Here is a 21,970-nt window from a genome sequence, read left to right on the forward strand (position 1 = left end):
ACTGCATTCCTGGAGGAAAGAATGAATTCTATAAGTAATTGAAAGGAACGTCAAGGACTGGTGAAGAAAGGACAGAATAACTTGGAACTGATGGAGCTGTTCTTGAGGTTTTTTTTGTTATTTAGGTTCCAGTGGTGGCATCCTAAGTGAGACACAACTTTCCAATAACCATGAGATCCAAAGGCCACAGAGTTTGTAAACATGTCCTGTGTGTCTCTGTCTTCCCAAACCAGGTGTTTTCCATTGTCCTTCTGAACAATTAATGTAAAAATACTGTCACATAAAAGAAGGAGCATAACCTGTTTAAAACAACAAATAAAAGAGTCAAGGTCACAATTTTTCAGCTTCTCTTTGCTCCTGAAAGCTGAAATGAAATGGGAGAAACCCAGCCTCTCAATTCTTTTTGGATAACATCCACAGCATATCCAGTAAAAAGCGTTGGCACAAACAGAAGGAAGAACAGTGTTTCAAGAATGCCCATTTCACGTGTCAGTGAATGTAGAGCATTTCATTTGTTAAGAGGATGCTTGCTGAACACTTAGAAAATACAGCAATTGTAACAGTGATGTTGTCAGTACAAACTGAAGACTCCCAGTAGCTGGGAACAAACCATCAGGGATTTCCTTCCAATTGGAAAAATAAAAAAAAAGATTTAAAAACAAAAAGGAGCAACTGTACCCTTCCAATATCAAGTAAAGGAGAAATGAATTTCCGATTCCCAGTATTGCTGCAGTGTAGCCAGTAGAATCATGTTGCTACAGGCAAAAGCCAGTGCAACCCACTATGAGGTCCACCTGATACTATTTAAATGATTGCTTAGCAAAATGTGCTAAGCTGCCAGAAGCATGTGTTACTGTGGTTCCCTCTGATCTCTAAACCTCATCTATTTGCTGTTTGGCTGGTTTAGGCTCTTTAAAAGAAATGGCTCACAAATGAGTAATTCTTCTGCTGAATATATCAAACAATCTTTATTGCATCCCAAATGATGAAGTATAATGGGTAGAAGGAGTGATCAAATAAGACATGAAACTGTTTCCAGACGTGATATATATGCTGAAACCCACATTAAATTAATATTAGGTGAAGAAGGAGTAAGCCTGGAAATCTGAAATAACAGTAGAATTTGGATTGGTTATGTCAAGTTATGACAACCAGCTGCTGTTGGTTACAGCAGGAATCCACAGATGTTAAGTGCTTTCAGTCTTACTGCCTACAGAAGTGTGTAGGTAATAAGGAGGGTAATTCACATGCTCTTGCCAATGTTTTTCTAATGTAGGTTTAATTACAGTGCAGTGAATAGAATTCTTTCTAGAAGAATAGCCCAGGAATTATCTTTACTTTAGTCTTTGGCCCTGACCTGAGAATTAAATCAATTTCCCTACTCAATAGTTCTGTTTTCCCTGCTGTTTACAGTTGTCCTGCAGTCACCATGTACCTCCTGCCTCAGAATGGTTACTGTGGCAGCGTCCTAGCTCAGAAGGCTCTTCAGGACTGAGACAGTAGTTTTGTGCTCTGCCTTCCTAATGGAATGCTGTCAGCCCTCGATAATTATCACAAAAACTGCCTGCAGCAAAGTTAAATATACCTTTGCAAGTGTACATTATCATTTAATGAAAGAAAAGCTCCTGTTTTAATGTGTACCTAAGCACTTGTACTGTGTAAGTGCGTGGCTTTGGAAATTCAGAGGTCTTTTCTGGTAATCGTACACTACCAAATAAACATTCAAAATATGTATGTATATCTTGGTATCAGTGGGAAACCATGCACTGTAACTCTTTTTCCAGTTTTGTATAAAAAGTTGGGTTTTGTCAAAGGTGACAAACTTTATAGCTGTTCTAACATTTGTGCAAACGTTGTGCATGAAAGATGCATCCTGGAAAGGGCTTTTGGTAAAGTGGTCTCTAAAACCATGCTTAAACCCTTACAGCCATTGTCTGCATCATGATTAGCCATTGCAGCTGAACCGTAGAGCCTCACTAGGAATTGAGGGCTGGGGAGAAGGTGTCTGGGTGCATGTATGTGTATGCATGAACAAGAGCACCATTTAGAAGTACACAGTGTTAATAAAAACCCTGAATTTCAGCTACTACTTCTCTGATCAGCATGTGAATTAAGCTACAGAGAACAGCCAAACAACACAAGGCATGGTTGGAAAAGGCTATTGTTTTTATTATGCTTGTCCTGATCTACATTCATCTGCATGAGCCATAGTAGTGACCACCTGCAACAGAAAGTGAAAAATAAGTAATGCTTTGGTGTGCATTTGCTGCAGAGGATTAGTCTTGCTTTTGCAATTTTTCAAAAAATTAAATGAAGATAAATGACCTCTGTTGGGGATTCTTGCATCCTCCTGTGGATGCATTAAATGCATGTTGCACAACTATTCCATACATAACCCCTTCTCCTAAATCAGGAGTAATGAATCCATTTTCTGATTCTTGTAAAACAAGGGAAAGTGTTACAAAATAGCCTTCTGCACATAGGAGTTTGGATGTGCACTTGACACTGTAAGTGTTCTTTATGTTTTGTAATTGCATATTTAAATGCTTTGCATAGCTCTTGTCCTTTTTGTCTTGGAGTCATGAGGGTCTGCTGTAGCATCTTTGTAGCTTTCTGTTTGGAAGGACTCAGGGTTCACCTGAAAAAACAAAAACAAAAACAAAAACGCTTTTCTCTCTCTTTGGACAAGAAAGTAGAGCCTTTCATTTCAGTTTCTCTCTAGTTTAACTGCTGTTCTTTACAAGTTGGATATTGTTTCAAGCTTCCTGCACTACCCTTGTGTTTTGTTGCTGGTTTTGTCCTTTGGGGGAATTTTGTGGGGAAAAAGTATGAGGCATCAGCATCACTTCTGGAAGTCTCTGCTTTTTAGGAGGAAGAGAAAAAAATTACAGCTTGTTAGGCAGGACAAAGAGACCTTGCAAAGGTGTTGCATGTGCCTCTGAGATTTGGGCTACATGTTTATTTTGGTTGCAAGCCATATTCAGGTGTTCTGGAGATTCTACCATTTAAACAATAACTTTCCAGAGCTGGGAATTTAATGAGAAGAAAAGAAAATATAATCAGTGACAAGTTTTATGAGATTTCTTGTCTAAGCTGTAATAAAATGTTGGGTCCAATTTGTTTCTATTGTTACACTGTGTAGTTGGAAGAAATACGTCTTCATATTACTGCAGTCTCTTTCTGAATACTTGTATTTTTTATTTAGATAGAAATCTTTTACATGAACCGTTGATGTGTGCTGTATTTTACCTCACTGTGCTATTTATCTAAGCACTGTTATTAAGCATTATGATGAAAAACCGTATAAACCACACCAACAGATTGGAGGAAACCTGACTTCTGAGCATGGGAAATACTGAATGCCAGCTGCAGCCAATGCCTTTTGCAGGAGTCACAGGTGCACAGCACAGCCAAGGAATGCATTTTTAGTATCTGCTGAGAAGCTGAGTTTCTACAGACTTACACCACTTTATTGTCTGTTCCTTGCAGGCATGGTAGATCATTCTTATAAAAGTACAAGATTGGGACATGAAATCTTCATTCATTGTCAACTTGTTTTCTGTGGTCTGTGTTTTCTCTCCCCTTTTTATACCTGCTACAAAAAAAAAAAAAAAAAAAGAAAGAAAAAGAAAAAGAGAAGCCTGACCGAGTGATTCTACCTCTGTGGTTGGAGATTTGGGTAGAAGGGCAGATCGAATATGGACAGACGGATAGGGCAGTTGTAGCTGTCAATTTTGAGACCTTCATTAATGCTGGCTCAGCAGCTGTCACCGAGTTCTGTTCATAAGAGGTTATTTTCAGGACTATGGAAACAAATACATCTCCATCCAATTTTCTTGACAGAGACTAGGACCACAAGGAGTTAATACTGTTTACCATTTTGAGAATTCCAAATCTACTGAATTCCTTCCCCACAACACAACCTTGCTCGTTTTCTGTAAAGAACACCACAACGTGGGTTGTCCCATCTGCTCCTCTTTGTGTCAGAACAATTCTCTGATAGCAACTGCTCAGATGAAAAAGAGATTCCATTAACAGTTTTAATTTGCTTTTGATTGCCTTGCTGTGATGTACGTGTGTTTGAAATGGGAGAAGTTTAGCACCATGAAGCTAGTTTGCTCAGTGGGCCATAGACTGGGAACCAATAGCCTGAGGGAAGAAGCATGAGCAGACTGTATCTTTGCACAGTAGACCTAGAGCTGCTGCTATAGGAACATGTAAGACTGATCTCTTCTTTGCCCTGCTGTTTTCAGATGGGTTTGTAAGAAATTGAGAAGATGTGAGAGTGAGTAGTAGAGAGACACTGAGACATTCCCTTGTGGTACTTCTGCCTGCGAATCTTACCTCTTCTATGGGAATGAGAAAATACTTCTGACTACTCAAGCACAGAGCAGATCATCTGTCATCAGTACTGAGGAATCACCTGTATTTATCTTTTTGGAGTTTTTCATAATCAGATTGCAAATGGCAAGGCATATCCCTATACCCAAGTGCATGCATATCTTGAAATATCTTTGCACTGTATGCACTGTAAGACTGTGATAACCCTGCTTTTCATAGGGTGAGGTCAATTCTTTTTTTATGTCCTTCTTGTACTTCTTCAGTTCCTCACTGTCATATAAAAATAGCCTATTCTGTGACAATAGAGGTAACTCTTTTGTACTTGGATAACATCACAAAAGACATGCATTTCTTCTCAGTTTTTTGACTGCAAGGTCTACTTAAAGTATATATTTGTACTCAGAATCGTATTACAGCTTTAAACTTGAAGCCTTGCCCATGTTGCAGCATAAAACAGTGTCGTGTTTAAGAAAGCACTGTCCCTTTCCAGTGGCACACAGAGGTGTAATAAGTAGCAGTAATTCTGGGTGGGCTTGCTTAACTTAAAAGCTTTCCAGGTTTTCGTTTTGCTGCAGCTCATCCTGGTGCTTGCAGGTGTAGCAGCAGCGTCAGGGCGCTGGGAGTAAAACATGGGCGGGGCGCCGCGTAGTGCATCGGCTCGTTGGTCTAGGGGTATGATTCTCGCTTCGGGTGCGAGAGGTCCCGGGTTCAAATCCCGGACGAGCCCTTCTTTGGCGCAGTGACTGGAGGAACTTGCCTTTTTAAAGCAGGCCGCTTTGGTCGCTCATCACATCCTGATCTCCAAATCACAGAGAAATGGATTCCTCCCTGATTGAAGGCTGCTGAGACTTAGCTAAAAGAAAAACAGTCTGTGCTCCATGGCACCTGCCTACTTTCCCCTTTTTCCCCCTCCCCCCCCCCCCCCCCCCAAGATTTTTCCTTTATTTCTGTAATTCTGTCACTTTTTCCCTCAGGAATGAGAGAAGTCAGGACAGAGTGTTTTACCATGGTGAGGCAGCACAGTTGTTTGTAACCCTGTGCTGTTTTATGGTGGAGGCTGCTGCTGACAAACAAGTGAGCCTTTCTTCCGGACACATAACTTTTTTCCCAAGGTATTGATCTCTAGAGCAGAGTGTGACATCCATCCCCCTTTCTTTGCTTCCATGAAGGAATGTGAACTACAGTAGCCAGAGTAGAGAACTGGGATACTGTTTAATTGATTTGAGCTGTGGCTGTGGTTGGCAAGTCTAGTCAGCTGCAGTACTGGAAGGCAAATGCTACTTGTGGCATATGTGGCTTTCACTTGGGCTCTCTTCTGAAAGGAAAGAGCAGGGTCTGAACTGGGGCTCCTGAACAAATCTTAGAAACTAAATATTTCAGTCCGCTACCACCAATTAAAACCTTTGGGAATGAGAAGGAACCAACCTGGTTATAAAGTGAACAGAAAGGAAAATGGGGACCGCTGTGGGAATGTTGGGGAAATCCTTCCTCTTTCCCCTTGCTCCACAGACTCTAGAAGACTTGACTGTGCCATGCCAGAGATGACTGTATTTGGTATACACATGGTTCTGTTTAATAGCTCAACTTCTTTATGCTGTCCTTAATAATTCTTTAAAATGAAAAATAGCTAATGTAAGAAAATAAAGGATATTTGGTTTAATAATGTTATAGTTAGTAGAATGCTGTGAAAGAAGTAATTTCCTTGAAGACAGAAGACCTGATACTCTGTATCTAACCATCTGGCTCAAGTATACTGTCTGCTGTGCTGGCAAACAGCAGAGCAAGTGTGGAAATAGTGTGATCCTTCTTTAATTTCACTGATCTGGTTTACAGCGATGAGAGAATTGCTGAATCAAAAATTCAGTTGGATCACTGTTTCATAATTACTAGAGGATCTGTCCACCGTGAATTTTAGTCCCTTTTCAGTTTTTCCCTTGCTCTCCTGTAACAGGTGTTTAGTTTCAACAGGGTGAGAAAAGTGCACTCTTTTGTTCACTTAAAAGCTGATGCCTTCTTTGCATTCTCTTCTTTCTCTATTGCTTCCGTGAAAAGTAGAAGCAATCAGTTTCAACACTGAATAAATTCATGGTGGGAAGTTTCTTGGGGCAGTTGAAGCACCCGCATGATCTTCAAACCATTCAGAGCATTCTCATCCATTTGCGAAGGAAGCCACTTCCACTCCGAAAATGGTCCCTGCGTACAAGCAGAGTGCCTGAAATCAAGAGAAAAGGGGATTTTCCAATGGACGCTTCATGTGGATACCTTCAACGGATACCTTCATGTGAGCTTGCAGAGACAAACAGTCTGGGGAGCAGACTACTGTCCAAAGAGGACAGATCCTACTATGCAGTCACTGCCCCTGTGCACTGAGAAGCATCACTGTTCTGCAGCTCCCCACAGGAGGACAGAGCAGTGCATCACTTCCAAAACCATCCATTCACACTGCTTTTAAAAATTCAATCCCACAACATATCTGCTTATCAGCATTTGTAAAAGCTCTCTGGTGAAACTTCTCTGTTTTCTCCTTTGGATGTGTGTGTGTGTGAGCTCCGATATATACATGAATATATGCATATGTGTGTGGGTGTACACATGTATGAGTATATAGAACTTACTATACATAGCTAAGGAAAAAAACTAATTGGGTGAAGGAAAAGGGAGAATGCTTATCCTATGGGAACACCGTGACTGCAAATTTTAAGCCATGACAGCCAAGAAATTCAAAATTATGTTTCCTGCAGCAACTCTAATTTGTCTACGCTGGTAATAAATACAGAAGTGTAAATCTATGAGCTTACACACTAATACAGAAAACTTCATTATGTGAGGGGGCTAAGTTGCAGCTGTAAATTTGCAACTTCAAATTTCATGCCTGCTGCGTGTTTAGATTTCCTGAGATAACCCGGAACGTTGGTTCAGCCTGGAATGCATTAAGAAAAGTTTAGTTATTACAAGAATGTAGCTTTCATTTCAATGAGAATATTACATTGCATTAAAATTCTGTATAGATCCTTATTTCTGTGCATCAGCAGTGCTGTCCACTAGGGCTGACTGGCACCTAGCAGCAGCTTCATGCAGGTGGGATCAGGTCTGCTTTCTGAACCTTTATTGGGTCACTTGATAGTCTTTTAAAGCATACACAGAAAAAGAACCAACAAAACCACCCAAGGGGTGACCTACACACAGTAGATGTTTGCTGGGATGTCTCAGTACAAACACAGTAACTTCATCTTTGCCTGCCAGCTGGAAATGCTTGTCCTATGCTTTTCACATTTTAAGGGTGGCTAATAAACAATTATGTAGCTCTACAACAAACAGATCAATACATCTGAGATCTAGGAGTTTTATCCTTATACTGACTTTAGTGTTGATACAAAACTTGCTGCAGGGATATTGACTGTAGCCAGGTGGTGAAAGTATAATATAGGATTATTGCCTTGTCTTCTACCATAAGAGATTTTTTTTGTATTAGAAGGCTCTGATAATGTATTAGTATCTAATAACAAAAAAGTTGCACTTACTGCTTTAAGCATTCATTCTTCCAATCTACATGATGCCCCCGCCACATGCACAAGCATGCATCTGTGCACACACAAAATTGCAGTTCTGTCTCAAAGTTAGTAACTCAGTGGATCAACTCAATGAAACAGTTTTCCTACAGATTTCATTATTTAGAAGGTGGGCCAGATCCTGCAGATTATTACATCTCTCAGTCACTTTGCTCATTTTGAATTTGATTACGCTGTTAGTCTAATCAGACTTCAGGTAACTTTACCAGATTTGGCCACACTGGATCCCTGTGCACGCCACATTTTGAGTAGAACTAAGAGTGCTGTTTTCATGCATCTGACATAAGCCTGCTGCTTTTGAAATTGATTCCTACCACTCACTCACTGTGAATTGGTGATACTCTGTTCCTCTTGAGTTTTAGAGTATTACTGACTGACTTGAACATTTAATTATTTTTCTCTAGCGTCTTTGAATCTGTGGGAGTGAAAGAAATCACCTACCCCAATGCAGTGAGTGCTCAGTCATGCTTAGGCCTGTGAGCCACAGTTTCTGTTTAAATAACTTAATGCTGGCAAGCTGGGAGTTTTCAGTCCCTGCAAGCTCTGAAATGTGCACGGTAGGTTGCTGAAATACAGCAGCGGTAAATGTTGTGGTAGACTGGGATGAGATCAGAATACAGGTGTCTGCAGGATCATAACTTCATCTACATTAAGACACATAGCAGGTCATTGATTGAGAAGCTTCTTCAGCATTTATAGCCGTGACTTTGGTGTAGCAGAGGAGGTGTTTACATTTAATTAGCTTTTGGTATTTCATCGAGAGCTCTTGAATGATGGCTTTATGCTGGGAGTTCCTTATTTATTTGATGTACAGGAAATGAGTTCATTTGATAACTTAATTCCTTTAATAAGTTGAATAATCATTTGTGATTCACAACTTAATTCACAGGAGGGGCTATTAATTTAAAAATTGCACTATATTCTTTATCATACATGTGTTGACTGGTTTACACAGTACAGAGCAGGATTTGTGTAGATCAGCATGCTGTAAGTTTGCCTTTTTAAGAGGTTTATTGCTTCAGTAGGTATTAGGATTTCACTGTTCTGTCATAAAGCATTCCCAGGTATGAAATACATTTTTGAGTGGACCGAAGTCTACACATCAGCTGTCATAAACATATAAACAAAATAAGAAAAGCTATTTTCAACTCTTGCAGGCCCCCAAAAGTCTTGCAAAAGTAGTTCATTTAAATTTAGTGCATTAATGAAAGGCAGAACTAAGGTATTTCATGACCCAAAGGGCAGGAAAGAAGAGCATTACCATTTGCTTTTTCCTTAAAGGAGAAAATGTTTCAGCAAAAGCAAAGCTGAAATATGCTGACTTCAAGAAAGTTACATAAAAACTGTGAATTGTCTTGTTTTCTTAACCTTCCTACTTGTACAAATAAAAAATTACACTGCCTTAACCACAAGATGAGGCCTTTCTGTCTAGATTAAAGATGCTATGGTTTCGCCATTGTGTTTAATAGACTGTTGTGGTATTTGTGGAATTAATAGTTATGCTAGTAGCAGTACTTCTTTCTGCTATAGGTATTTGGTTGTCTATAAAACTCACTGGAAAATGAACTGATACTTCTTTTTAAGCCAAAATATGTTTCTGACTGTAACCTTTTGATGAGCAGGCACCTCTTTGTAAGACTTCTTTTAGCATGAAATTGGACAAATGATAAGGATTGGCTATTTAACAATTATATAAAATATGTAGACATTTTACACATGAAATATTGTGAAAAACCTGAAAAGTGCTTTTTAAAAGTACAGTTTTACCTGAAGAGTAAACATGTTGAAATGAACTCCTCTTTTTAAGCAGCTCTAATCTGGAAGTGCAATCAGGATCAAAGCAAGATTTTTATTTCATTCCTTCCTTTTAAAATCTCAGAGCCAAAACATCTAGGAACAACAACAACAACACCACCAACAAAAAAAGACCAAACTTGATCCTTGCTCACAGTTTGCAGAAATAATGCTTTTCCTGTCTGCAAATCTTCATGTTTACTTGAGCGCCCTTGTAAGTTCAACAGTGTTTTAAAAAAAATGAAGTTGAGAAGAAGGACCAAAGATGTCACCTTTGTTGTCTGCCTGCGTGATGTTGGCTAGTAATGAGGGTGATTAAACAGAACAGGAAATGGCAGCTAGAAGTCATGTTCCTCTGAATGAATCAAAGTGGTTTTGTGATCTCCAGAAGGCATTTCCTAGTACAAAATCTTGCATCTCAGTTGTTTATGTGAACAGTGTGCTCTTCGAAAAATATTTCAGAAGGCTTTCAAAATGTATGCTGTGTGTATTACATCAGATCAAAACAGAGTCGCAGGGATTCCTGCCGAGGCCAACCACTTAAAAAAGTATGTTTTTGTAATTTTTCTAGCCGCTCAGCAGATACCCACCTTTGATCAATGACATCTCCTTTTGGCTGCCTACTGAGACGTATTCTAAGAATGATTTCTATGACTTGGCCCGAAGTGTTGGTGGAGACCTGATAGAAAAAGTTGTCCTACTGGATGAATATACCCATCCAAAGTAAGTGAAACTTTGAACATATTTTTCCTGTTGTCAGAATAGGAATATTTTAATTCTCTACAACAAGAAATTGTTGATTCTTACAGTGTCTGTGCATTTTGTTTTTTACTTCCAAAACATTCTTACAACACTTTCAGCAAAAAAAATGCTTTCATTTATAAACATTGTCCTTGAATTTCACTTTTGCATTATTACTGTATTATTACTGTATTGTGGTATTCAGTCTGCAATTGCAGTGTGTTACACCTGAGTATACAACAGTAGTGAACAGTAGTGAGCCCTCCTCACTACATCTGCCAATGCACTGCACTCTGATCTGTAATATGTCTGATATCCCACTCATGCTTTTTGCATAATGGCTAGGGTTGGTCTCCCTGTTCTCTTCCTTTCTTGTTCCAGTACAAATGCACTAGTCGACCTTTACTATAAGTATCAGGGATAATAATGATTTGTTGCAGAAAATTATTGTTGGTGTTCAATGGGTAGAAAAAATACATTTTATTCCTTATTCTGATGCTTATTTGTGCTGTTGAACAGTCTCTCAGGCTTGAAAGTACCTTTTTGTTTATCTAACCGTACTGGCACAACTGTTCTGGGTGTGCAGGGTGCTTGTCCTACAGATAGTATCAGTTGTGTCAAAAATTGACAAACATCAGTTATTTCATATGTACTGTTTTTCAATTTGTTCTTTCCAAAACCAAAAAGTAAATAGACTGCTGGCTACTCAATTGGGTTTTAAAATAATTTCTCCTCTTTGAGAGTGGGTTGGTTTTGGGTTTTTTTGGTTGGTTGGTTGTGGGTTTTGGTTTTTTGTTGTTCTTTTTTTTTGGCTCTAGAAAGGCAGGTAGCAAATCTAACTAGAGCACTGCTTGAAGGTGATGGGAAATGGTTTGTGTTGTGCTCCAACATTATGGATTATTAATTCCTACATTCAGGAATTTGACCTATTCTTATGAATTTGATATGTTGACAGTTCTGATCTGGTATTATAATTAACATCAAAATGATCTGCAGAATTTGGGATATTGGACCCATTTTTGGTACTTATCCTTTCAGCTTACTTGTGCTGAATATTTATTGTATGTACAACACCTCTGTTCCACATTCAGTCTACACTCTTTCTGATGATACTCAATGTGATGATCTTTGTTGTTACGTCTTCTCCTGGGGCAAAAGCTTGTATGTAGCATGGGCACCTCTGCCAAGGATAAAGATTTGGTAAAATCTTATTCTCTATGGCCTCTCATAGAGACAGTGCTATTCTGTGCTTAGTCCTGCAGCTGGTTTCAGGAATCTGCTTATACAAGGGAAGTCTCAGCGGCAAAGCTGCATCAGTCACGACTCAGCTCATGGGTTGTGCTCCTTTAATTAGAACAGTATCTTCCATTTTAGTAGAGTGGTGAACTGGGAACAGGATTCAGTGCTCTGAATTTCTTGTGTATGTGTTCTCTTTTCTGATATACTTTCTATAGTATATATCTTATATATCTTATAGTATATAGTATACTATATACTATACTATACTATACTATTCAGACATATACCTGAATACATACCAGGGAGGACGGTTCGTCAGTGCAGGATCTTTTATTCCTCTACAAGGAATGTATCTCTGCTTCCCTCTGCAACTTATGCAAATAGGTGGGGAAGGAAATGGACTCCTCACTGAGAATTTTCACCCAAATTTGGGACTTTCCTAGTTGTCCCTAAAGCAATTAAGCCCTTACTCAGCGGATGTCCAAATATGCATTGATATTATGGGGTGGAAGCATTTATCATCTTCAGGTCTGAAGCAGGTGTCACTAAGGGATTGTTGGTAAGTGATGCAGCCCCTTCAATTTATTCAAACGCAGTAACAGCAAAAAAAAATCTTCTGAAATACTCCATTATAAAAGCAACAACAACAGCAGTCTAAGGAGATTATCTACCTCATTAAAAAGGAAAAAAAAATTGCAGATGAAGAGTACCTCAGCCATAATGGTTATGCCCTTTTTTCTTAGAACAAGGTGTGTGCAAATATGAAACTTTTGCAATTGATAGCATTGTAATGACAGCATTTTGTCTGCTTTCCAAAGCCTTTGGAAGACTGACTCTTTGAAAAGAAGTGTGTTCTGCTTAGTCTTAATTCCAAGATAATTGCCTTGTTACAGGAACTGTACAGCGGCTTCTTTAATTTGGTTTTGCAGAAAAGCCTCTGGGCAGAGAAATTAACATAAAAGAGATACTCAGTGTTGCTATGGATCTGAATGTTATGGATCTAGATACATGTAATCACGATCTTGAATTTGTAGTGATTCTGATATGGAGGATGGGAGAAAAGTGTTTAAGATAGAGAAGCCAGCAGTGCTACTGTCTTGAATGTTAGTTACTTATAAGCAGCATGGTATGTTCATGTATATAATTAATCATTACTGGAAATTAAAATTCAGACTTCACATCCTTTAAATGTACCAGTTTTGTGCAAATAGAAGCAAAGGGGAGATGAATTAGGACATCTAGTAGTCTTATTTTCCTTCCTAAAGAACCTTTCTTAGTTATAGGACCATAAAGAAAATGCTATACAAATAAAACTAATTTAGAACATAAAAAAATATCTTTTAATTAAGATCCTTCATAGAGGCCGTCTCTGTGATAGTCTGTAGTTATCTACAGACTTTTCTGTGGTCCAGAAACCTAAAAAGGGAAAAAAGTGTGAGACAAGTAATTATTTAAACAAGGAATACACGACTGGGAAAAGATGTATAAATATATACATTTCTTGATTATCCACTTTTATAAGGTGATGACGTTGAGCTGTCTTCCAGGAAAGCACAGGCAATTAAAGATCCAGCAGGAAGTATTCTCCCTGATGGAAGGCACAAATTGAGGAGAAAGCCGAGTTGCTGTGGTAGGTTAATAAAGAAATGTTCCAGCCTAAGTGCCTCTGAGATAAACTTAACTAAACAAGACACGGCATTAAGGCAAACTGAGTATTGTGAGATGTGTGAGTAAGGCTTTGCAGAAAATAAACTTTTGGTTCGGTTTAGACTGCAGATATTTTTGTTTCTGTTTTCCTTGACAGCTGAAACTAATTGTGATAGATGCCAGCCTGGTAGGGCTAGATTAATTGTAAAATGTTACAAGCAGAAATTCATTTCACTTTGAGGTGGAAAAACAAGTTTTCCCTATTAGAAAGTAAAATACTAACATTAGGTAGGAGGTGTAGACATTTCTGTGTTTACCTCTCTTGAATTTTGTTATTCCTCTGTATTCCATGTCAGCAAGTAGACAAAGCAAAGTAATCCAAGGTCTCTGTTCCAAGCAGAGAACTGAGTTTAACTGAATGGAGGTAGGTGAAGTCATTGTGAAAACTAAGATAACTGTCGGGATGCTCAGCAAGAGTCCTGTGATTCACAGAACTCTTCAGTTTCGTCTCAGCTATTCCAACCACATACGTTCCTTTTGATTCAAAAGTTTTGGAACTGAAAGGAGAACATGGACCTCTCAGGTGTCTGCAATCCCATATTCCCTACTCGGTACAAATGTGTTCATGAGGTATCACAAAAGAGGAGATGGCCCTATGGATCCCAGCAGCTGAACAGTCTTTGGGATTCCAGGGAACTGGTCAGGGGATCGACTGACCTTCCAACCATATGGGAAATCAGGGAATAGGGCTTATGTAAGTAGGGGAGGAGCAGCACATATGAGGTGTGGCTCGTGCATACAGAGCATGAGAAAGGGAGTGAGTTATACACGAGACTGGTCAGATCAGAAGGTAATCCCATCTGTTGTCGATACCTTCTCATCTCTCCTTGCGTAAAAGACCATCATGGAGCAGCGTGACCCAATGTGTATGAGAAAGTAAGATCCACTGTCACCTGATTTTTAAGGTATTTGTGGAATCAGTGCCATACCAGGCTGAGACTACAGTTGATGTAACTTCACTCAGTGTGAATAATGCACAGTACGGCTGCATCACACCTGATATCCAGGCGAAATGAAGAATAAATTAATGGATATGAAGAGCTAGTTGTGGCTTTGCTGAAATGCTCAGGAAATTGAGTGAAATTATGGCAGGAACAGTATTGGAGTATCTGTATGACATGCTGAATCAAGAAGAAATGTCCAATAGCAGTCAGCAAAATATTTTCCAATGTTCACCTTGCAAATTTAAGATCTCCTTTACTTGAAACAATAGCTGCAAACACTGAGATTTTCATGTATTCAATCAGTGAAATGTTATTGTCTGTGCATGTTTTGTAAAATCAGCTCACTTTGATTTGCTTTGAGTTGTCATTTCCTGAGTGCTGTGGGACCCGTGTGTGACCAGCCACCGGAAGGTAACGGCACTGTTTCTGCTACCTGGCTGAATTTGTTTCTTTCAAATCCTCAGAGATCTTCCAGGACCTTTAGGCATTACTGTGCAAACACACAGTGAATAAGGTTTTGCTACTGACATTTTTCACTTTGGAACATTCTGGTGAACAAACATTTGCAAAAACAAAGAGAATCCTTTGATACTAAAAGGAGAAGAATCAGTCGTTTTTTCCCTTATTTTCACTTACTTTTTTTGCAATGGCAGATCTTCTGTTTATCACTTATTTCTAATCAGTCTGAATGTCCTTCAGAAGTTAAGTCAGAAAATAGTCCCCTTCACAGTGGTCAAGACTTTCAGAAAGGAAATAGTCTTCACTACGGAGAAATTGAAGACTGGCTGGACGGTAATCAAAGGATAGAAGAGTCTCTGCCTTTAGTAAGCAAAACAGCTGACATCAAGAGAATTCCAGCACAAGCACTGTTTTGTGTTTCTGAGACATGAAATTAAGCATTGCAGTCACACACACATGAAATTACAGGAGTAGTAAAGAAAAAAGATAGTAAAGGGAGTTACATCAGGCTGGTGACCAGTCACTAGTGAGGTAACCCAGGGCTCCATTTTAGGATCAGTTCTCTAAAGTGTTCTTACAAATGATTTGGATACAGGACTTGAATTCACATTAAGTGAGTTTGTGGATGACAGTACATTGGGAAGGGCTGTTGACTCCCTGTAGGGCAGAGAGGCTTTGCAAAGAGATCTTGACAAATGAGAGAGCTGGGCATTTGCCAGACACTTGAGGTTTAGCAAGAGTAGGTGCCAGATTCTGCACTTGGGATGGGGCAGCCCTGGCTGTGTGTTCAGACCAGGGGTTGAGAGGCCGGAGAGCAGTCCTGCTCAGCATGCTGCATCTCTTTCTCCTTGATACCTTGCATTATCTTGTCGAGAGTGACAGGCTCATATCCCTATTCTGAAGAAGTGTTTTTTGAGTTCTGCACAGAGAGGTGGATTTCCTACCAGTCTGGGACCTGATTCTTTAAAATTTCATTCTAACGTGTCTTTTTCTGTACAAAGAGAAGGAAAGGAAGGAGGAAATGCCTCCACAGTTTTCTTTGTAAGGAAGATCTGGGGGTTGGCTGAAAAAAAGTATACAAAACTGTAATCAAGAAATGCAGTGTGTCCTCACTGGTACTGGAGGGGTAAATTTTTAATCAGAACACCTAAAAATACACAGAAAAAGCAGTGTGGGAGACAGTAAGAGGTGGGTGGAATTCATTTGCTGCATTTTGACATCTTCATTGTTAAAAATATAAGTGCAGAGTAGGTAAGGAAACATTTATTCTTGCTTTTGAGGGGGTTACTTGCACAGTTCTGCAGTGAGATGTGCACGTTTGTAAGTCTGTTAAATGAAGTAAGGGGAAGTGTGTTGACTGCTGGAATGCTGTTAGGTAGGTGCACTGTTGCCTCATATTTGGAAACTTTAGAGGACTCTGGCAACCTGTTCTTTCCCAAATAATAAAAAGAACAGATGTGACAGGGAAAAGTCAGATCCTGCTGACTGTTCTGTCAAAGCATAGAATCATAGAATCTATGGAATAATATTATTTTCCTTTTTATCACTGGATTTCTTGCACCTTCCCTTATCAAAACACACATGAAATCAAATACTTTGAGATCTGCTTAATTTCATGGAATCACAGAATGGGTTGGGCTGGAAGGAACCTCAAAGCTTGCCCAATTCCAACCCCCTGCTGTAGGCAGAGTCACCCACCAGCTCAGGCTCCCCAGAGCCCCATCCAACCTGGCCTTGAGCACCTCCAGTGATGGGGCACCACAGCTTCTTCTCTCATGCACACCTCTCTATCCCTGTAAGCCACCCCTCTTTTGCTGCAGCCCAGGATACTGCTGGCTTTCCGGGCTCCAAGTGCACACTGCTGGCTCACATACATATTTTTTGTCCAGCAGAGCTCCCATGTTCTTCTCCACAGGGCTGCCCTGAAGGAGTTCTTCTCCCAGTCTATACTCTTATCTGGGATTGTCCCAGCACAAGTGTAATACCTTGCACTTGTTAAATCTTATTAGGTTCTTGTGGGCCCATCTCTTGAAGACTCCTTTCTGTCATGGTTTTGTCTTTCTCCTGGCGCACATGAATTAGGCAGAATAATTCTAAAGTGCTGCTTGCTGCTGATATTACGCAAATTAAAACAATCACTGCAGTCCCAGAACGCCTGGTTATTCTTCAGCCTGAGCACTTTACAATTTGCTGTGGGATTCAAGATTACCTTTATCTGCTGAACTGACAAAGTCCCAGCAGCAGCTTCTGTACAAAATAAACACAGAAGCTGCTTTTGACAATAGCTGTCAGAGGACTGGTTTGCTGTTAATGAACTGTGTTCTCCAGTTCTGGAATTTTTTCATTTGATGAAATGAGTGAAAGTCATGAAGTCAATTTTTGGGAGACTGTTTCTGGTCATGGATTGACTTCTTACCTTTTCTTCAACTGTCACAGGAGATCATGAACATATTGTGGCTAGTTAAAGCCTCATTACATTACTGCCCCTCAGTCCCTCTTCTTTTTTTCTTGTCATAACCTGGAAAAATGTTACCTGTGAAGGAGAACTTTGATCGAATTTCTTTTGCCGTACAACAAAAGAAACTTAGAAAACATGCCTATGATGGAGGCTGCATGCTTCTGAGAGCATTACAGTCCTGATCTGTGTGTGTCAGGCATTCCCCTGTGCCCCAAGCCAACCTGATGGATAGCCAGTGGTGTTTGCTTGATTTGCATTCAGAAGCAACCCCAGCCACATTCAGAGTGGCTCAAACCACTTCCTTCTCATCCCTGTTTTTTCTTCTTCAAAAACAGCTGTATAGAAACAGCAGTTCCACGCTCATAGCAGCTCCTGCTTAGGGGTGACCAGGGACTTTCTGACCAAATTTGTTCAGAGGGAACGCTGGTCTGCCCTGACAGAGTTACTTTTTGAAGACAAGTGAGTTCTGGTCATGTCCTGCCAGAGTCCAGACAATCTGCCACCTACATGATGAGGTGGTGAGGTTTTCATCCTACTTCCCTAGATGTATAAAGGAGCTCAGTCTCCTGCTCATGTCTTTAAATACAAGGTGTCTGGGCTGTGCTGGTTGCTAAACGGCTCTGGGGTATCTGGGACTTCTCATATTATAGCAGTCTCGATGCCTTGCTGCCCTCTGCCAGGACTGTTTCTGAGTTCGTTGTTCCAAGTATCCTGTGCAGTAGTGGGAGCAATCACTGAGCACAGGCCAGACATCTGCTTGGTTTTGTTTTTGAGAAATTTGAACTGAAAAGATTTTAATTCTTTAATGTTGTAGGCATTCTGAATTTCAACCATTTCTGTTCCTTTTCTTTATAATATCTCCTGGGTGAGGTCAGAGATAGGAAATGTGAGCATACAGCACGAGCCAGAACGTATTGTTTGATATGGAAGTATACTTTTTCAGTGCTGTGTTTAATGCGTGTACATGTGTAGACTTGGAATCTGTCTGCAAATTTTTATTAAGCATCTTCTTCAAAGGTTTTTAAATGCTTGGCCTAGAGCTTTTGAATTCCACTGTGGATTCATATGCCTAATTTCCTCAGGTTGCTTCAGAAGTCCCGAAAATAACTGTTCCCTGCCTAAATCTGGAATTGTCATAATGAGCTATCAGAGCAGTCAGAAAGGGACAGTGTCTGTCCTTTAGAAGCAGCATGTCCTTGAACTGTTCATCATCTGCTTATTCTGGGCGCATTTCTTGTTTCATCTGCCAGTAAGACAGACTTCAAAAATACCAATAAATGCCTTCTCTTTTGTTTTACCAAGAAGGAAAAAGTAAATAAAAGCTTGCTTTATGTGATTAAGTGGGAGTTATTGGACTTAGGGCTTTTTCCACCACTTGTGACTGCTCATTCAGACCTTCCAGTGTTTGTCTGAAAAAAAACCAAAAGAATAATGAACCAATCATAAAAGAAAGAATGTACCTTTCCTCCTTTTCTCAGTGTTCAGACCAGCACCGTACAAATAGCCATTAATGGCTCACTACTGAAGTCTGAGGTTTCCTTCAGACCACTACATTCAAATCAATTGTGGGGCAGACAGTGTTTGCTGTGCAGTCCTGCCTCTTTGGAGACTTCACTGAGAAAATTGCCTTCACTAACTGAAAATAATTTACTATTAATGAGCTTTAGTGGGAGTCCCATTATTCTTCTTTGGTAGGATGCTGGTGGCTAGCATGCAGACTTGTGGGAGGACTGGTATTGAAGAAAGGAGAAAGATGAGGTAACCACAGGTTTCCATTAGAGCAGGGGGAGCACAGTCCTGAAGTGTGATGTATCACCAGTGATATTCCGTAAGAAATGTAATCACCCTTCATGGGTAATGAGAAGAGAGGAAAACTTAAGTACATGAGCCACACGGAAGACAAATGTCAACTCCCTTATGTATTCAGGCAGATACAGAGGATAGCTTTGCTATAGAAAAGGGATAGCTGGAGTCACAATGAATCTTTCTAAGATGCTGCTCGGCTGAAGAGCTTAACCTTTTTTCATCATGTCAACCTGGAGTCAGCCGTTCAGCACCAGGTCTCAGACGCTGCTCAGAAATCTGTGATACAGTTCCCAAAGCACTTCACAGGAGGCATCGCAGAGTTAGCGCAGTGATTTATTGACAAGCAGTGGGCCGGTGAAAAATGGCTAAACGAGTCCGCTGCCAGAGGATGCAGAGAGGTTAGGAATAGGCTTGTGGGTACTGGTAAGTTCAGGTAAGACTTAGTGATTCACTGTCCTTGTAGACAAAGAGGTTAAGACTACTACTGTGCAAAACTGTTTTTGCGGTGCATAACTGTGAGCATATTAGAGCTTGAGAAGCATTACAATGGCTCGGAATACATCAGAGATAGAGTGAAAGCTTTTGTAATCACATTTGTTTGATGTTAAATATGGCATTCTCTGAGGAGCTTGAAATCAGTTTATTCTAACAGTGCCTTTTGAAAGTGCTCTACTCAGCAGCATGAGTGGAAGCAAAATTTGCGTGTTATGAGACAGACCTTTTTTTCACCTAGTGCTTTGACCATTTCTTTGTATCACTCCTGGAAAGAATTTCCTCCACCTTATCCATTGCTCTGTTTCCATCTGCCTTTGCCTACATATTCTTCACTCGGTTCTGCTCTGCCTTGACAGTAGGATGCAATATCCCTCTGCTTTTGTTGAGCTCTACCCTATCCATTCTCCCTGGTTAACATCTTAGTTGGTCATCCCGCCTCAGCAGACTGGGAAGTTAAGGAGAGTGAGTCTTGTCAAAGCCACTGCCAATGGTTGCCTGTCCTGCACGTTGGAGTTGCTAGATGAGAATGCGGTTGGGGAAGGCTACGTGTTTTGGCAAGGTCTTCAATCTGTGCCTGAAACTAGTTTCACTTCAGCAAATGGACATAACCTTCCTATAGGTTTTGCACCATTTCTCCTTAGTCAGTTTTTAAATTATGTTTAGTATGGAAATGTTATAAGTTTATTTACTGTAGCATGCCAGCACTGTGAAGAATGCTTTTGTAACTAATTCTGAGCTTTTTCTCAAGTTCTCTTGAATTCTTCATGGAAATCTGTTTGGGAAAGTAGAACTAGTACCATGGGCTTACATCTTGCAAGAATCATTTGAGTCACAGGAGGTTGTCAAAGTACTGAGATAGACAGCCATCAAGCATTTCTCAGGCTTATGAAGGACACCACTGTCCTCTCCATGTTGAGAACTGCACATGTGGTGCCTGTTGGAAATACGGACGTTTGTTCTCATCTCCTGAATGGAGCATCAAAAGCTGTGTAAAGGCTGATAACAGGATGGCCAGATCTGTAATTGTTAGGGTACATTCAGCAAACATATATTCTGTAATGCTACCATAATGAGAGATGAGAGGAAAAGTATTTTTAAGCCCCTCTTCACTATGCAGTGTTGCTCTGGAAGGAGAGATAGATATAGCAATAAATCCTGCTGTTCATATTTTATGGATCCAGAACACGTTTTTGTGGGAAAAAACCCAGACGACATGTTATAGCTAGAGAAGATTTCTTAAAGTTGAGTCAAAGTATTAAGCAGCTCACAGGTTAGTTGTCTTCTTGCTGGAAAATGTCAGCATTTAAGCTGAAGAAACGAGATGTGCTTTAATTTCAGAACAAATAAATGTCATCATTCGTGGAGTAGATCACAATGTCTTCACATTGTTTAGTATTTTAACCTACCAGCTAACTTTAAATAGCTGAAGAAAATTGTTGCCAAGTTCTATTAAGAGCTGATCATCCACTTATCTGGGTAAAAAGAACAGAAATCATGTCACTGTGGAGTTTTTAAGTTGCATATTGATGGAGATGCACCTGGGCTGCAGAATGTACATCTTGATGGTGGCTGCTGGTGCTCTAAATATCTCCAGAATTCAGGTTTCTGTCCTTCTTCTCTCAAATGCTGTCTGCTAACATTAACACTAACACCATGCAAATGATCTATTATTTATCAGGCATTAGACAGAAATGCAAGGGAAAGGTACCTTTTAAAAAATATTCTGAGGATGAATAAAAGATTTGTTTAGTATTTTTGTGTCCATTAGTGCATGTGCAGGACGAATGGATGGGTAGTAAGGAAATGAGTGACTGTTCATACCTGGTAATACCTCAATACTTTGTTTTCATACTTTGTGAACGAACACCAGAAGGGAGATAGATTTAATGGAGCTCTGTGTCTTTTTTCGTAACTATATATGGTCTCATGGTTCTCATCAGAGACACTGGCTTTCTCATCTCACAGACTGGTAAACCAGGAGCCAAAGAACTGTGCGGTGTGTCTGAAGTCACAGTGGGGTGGCACACAGGAAATCCATCAGTTTGGGTCACAGTGTTACTGTCAGTTGTGTTGAATAGGTGGGATGTACACTGAGCAAGTGAAAACCAACGAGGAGGTCACAGCATATTCAAGTTGTTCTTGAATTAAATTAATGGCTAGACTCAATTTCTCAAAGCCAACTGTGAGCTGTATCAGTTAGGCAGACATTTTTCTTAGTGTTTCCTAATGCAGATGTTTGTGGGTTTGGTTTTATGAGTCCTCAGAGCTTCTGAGTATTAGTAGTTCCCACTGTGTGGTCCAAACCGTTCAAAATGATGCCCTTGCTGTCATTCATAGAAGCCAGGAATTTTTTGGAAATTAATGGGACACTTTGAAAAATCAACTTTCAGAGTTTGTGTTTTGTAAGTTGTTTCAGA

General features: G+C 39.9%; 1 protein-coding gene and 1 non-coding gene across 5 annotated transcripts in view; both read left to right on the forward strand.

Annotated features, from left to right (window-relative positions):
- Nucleotides 1-21,970, forward strand: part of FARS2 (phenylalanyl-tRNA synthetase 2, mitochondrial) — a 231,718-nt gene that overhangs the window by 143,517 nt on the left and 66,231 nt on the right. For 3 of the 4 annotated variants that reach the window (XM_052697584.1, XM_052697582.1, XM_052697581.1), the window contains one exon: nt 10,276-10,427. The exons of the other annotated variant lie outside the window; for it this stretch is intronic. In XM_052697584.1, coding sequence (XP_052553544.1) covers nt 10,276-10,427 — 152 coding nt within the window. The remainder of the gene's footprint in view (nt 1-10,275; nt 10,428-21,970) is intronic. 4 annotated transcript variants of the gene reach the window in all.
- TRNAP-CGG (transfer RNA proline (anticodon CGG)) lies at nt 4,997-5,068 on the forward strand. Its single transcript has one exon. It is a non-coding gene; the product is annotated as a tRNA-Pro (tRNA).

Source organism: Tympanuchus pallidicinctus, unplaced genomic scaffold (genome assembly GCF_026119805.1).
Source record: "Tympanuchus pallidicinctus isolate F22 unplaced genomic scaffold, pur_lepc_1.0 scaffold31, whole genome shotgun sequence".
NCBI classification, from domain to species: Eukaryota; Metazoa; Chordata; class Aves; order Galliformes; family Phasianidae; genus Tympanuchus; species Tympanuchus pallidicinctus.